The following is a 1511-nucleotide window of genomic DNA, read 5'->3' on the forward strand; positions in this document are numbered from 1 at the left end:
ATTTATCCATGTACCTTCAATGTGCACATTTTAAAAATCGTGCAACACATCAGTGCATTTCTATATTATCATTATATTTGGAGAATTCTAAGATTTGGATTTTATAATAACTAATCAATTTATAAGTGGGATAATATGCAAACATAGATATTATCCGAGTTATAAATTTACTCAAAAATATAAACTCCAAGCCATGGAAATCTCCTAATATAATATTTCACGCATCTGTATATGTGAGTAAATTTTCTACCATTTGGCACGATTTCGTAAATGTTCACAGTGTACGTAAAAGAATAAATTATAAAATACGATACGATGAAGTTGACTAATCTAAACATAGGTAGCATTTGTTTTCTTGACGCAAGAGAAAGGACAAAATAATCTTACGATGGGAGAAATGTGAGTTTATATTATATTTTGCTTATGTTCCAGGCGATTTTAATAATTTTGAATTAATTTTACTATCCTACCTATTTAGGGGGAGTAAGCCGTCAAACATAAAAGACACTGTGGTAGGAAATAAATCTGTGAGATTAAAAGATGTTTCAAAGGATGAAGAAGATATTGAAACCAAATTAGACAGAAAGAATGAGAAAAAGATTAAGCAGAAAACGATTATGGAAAATGAAAAAAAATTAACCAAAAAAAAGTGAGTAATTTCCTATGTTAGATCGTTAAATTATTTTTATATCACTAAGATAAATGTACTTTCAGATGCAGTTTATCTGATATAATTGAAGAGGAAATTAGAGACGATTTTCAGGGAAGCGATCTTGATGAAGACCAAATTGACGAAGAATTTCAACGTAGAAATAGAGGAGGAAGAAATTTGAAAGAGAGAAACAAAAAGTATGAGAGTTTTTTTATGAAAGAAATAAACAATATTTAACATCATTGATATTCTGAAATTATTGATTTTTATCACGTTTTGGAATATATGTTCTGTAGTTTTTATAAAACAAGACAAAACTGGAGAAACCGTGAAGGAGAAGGAGTTTGGGGTGGAAGAGGATGGAGAGGACAAAACTGGAGAAACAATGAAGGAGAAGGAGTTTGGGGTGGAAGAGGATGGAGAAGTGGAAGATGGGGATGGAGAGGAAGAGGATCAAGAGGAGGCGGTTGGAGAGGTACAGGATGGAGAGGAGGATGGACAGGAAGAAGACAAGGATGGGATATGGGGTTTAGCGGTCCGGTTTTTAATTTTAACTATTAAATTGTTTTAAATTTAATTATTATATGTTTTATTTTAATTAGTTATTATTAATTGGTTATGTTATAAATTCAAATTTGGTTAAATGTTATTGTTTGAAATAGTAAATGATTGCGAGATATATAGAGCAAGTGTGAGCGAGTAATCAATTTTACGTAATTATAAGCTTGCATTATTCAATAAAAAAAATCTAATGTCTATGGTCTAATTTTATTTTATATAATATTTAAAAAGAGAGACATTGCGAGAGTGTGAAAGAGAGAGAGAAGTCGAGTGTGAATGTAAGAGAGAGGTCGAGTGA

General features: G+C 30.7%; 1 protein-coding gene across 1 annotated transcript; it reads left to right on the forward strand.

Moving 5' to 3' along the window:
- Positions 1-388: 388 nt before the first annotated feature.
- Positions 389-1192, forward strand: LOC105557185 (glutamic acid-rich protein-like; the record flags this gene model as incomplete). Its single annotated transcript, XM_012004361.1, has 4 exons — positions 389-399; positions 479-649; positions 715-806; positions 949-1192. Coding segments are annotated over exons 1-4 (518 nt in total), but the record flags the coding sequence as incomplete, so codon positions are not given.
- Positions 1193-1511: the final 319 nt, after the last annotated feature.

Source organism: Vollenhovia emeryi, unplaced genomic scaffold (genome assembly GCF_000949405.1).
Source record: "Vollenhovia emeryi isolate VEMERY1.0 unplaced genomic scaffold, V.emery_V1.0 DF939579.1, whole genome shotgun sequence".
Lineage (NCBI taxonomy): Eukaryota > Metazoa > Arthropoda > Insecta > Hymenoptera > Formicidae > Vollenhovia > Vollenhovia emeryi.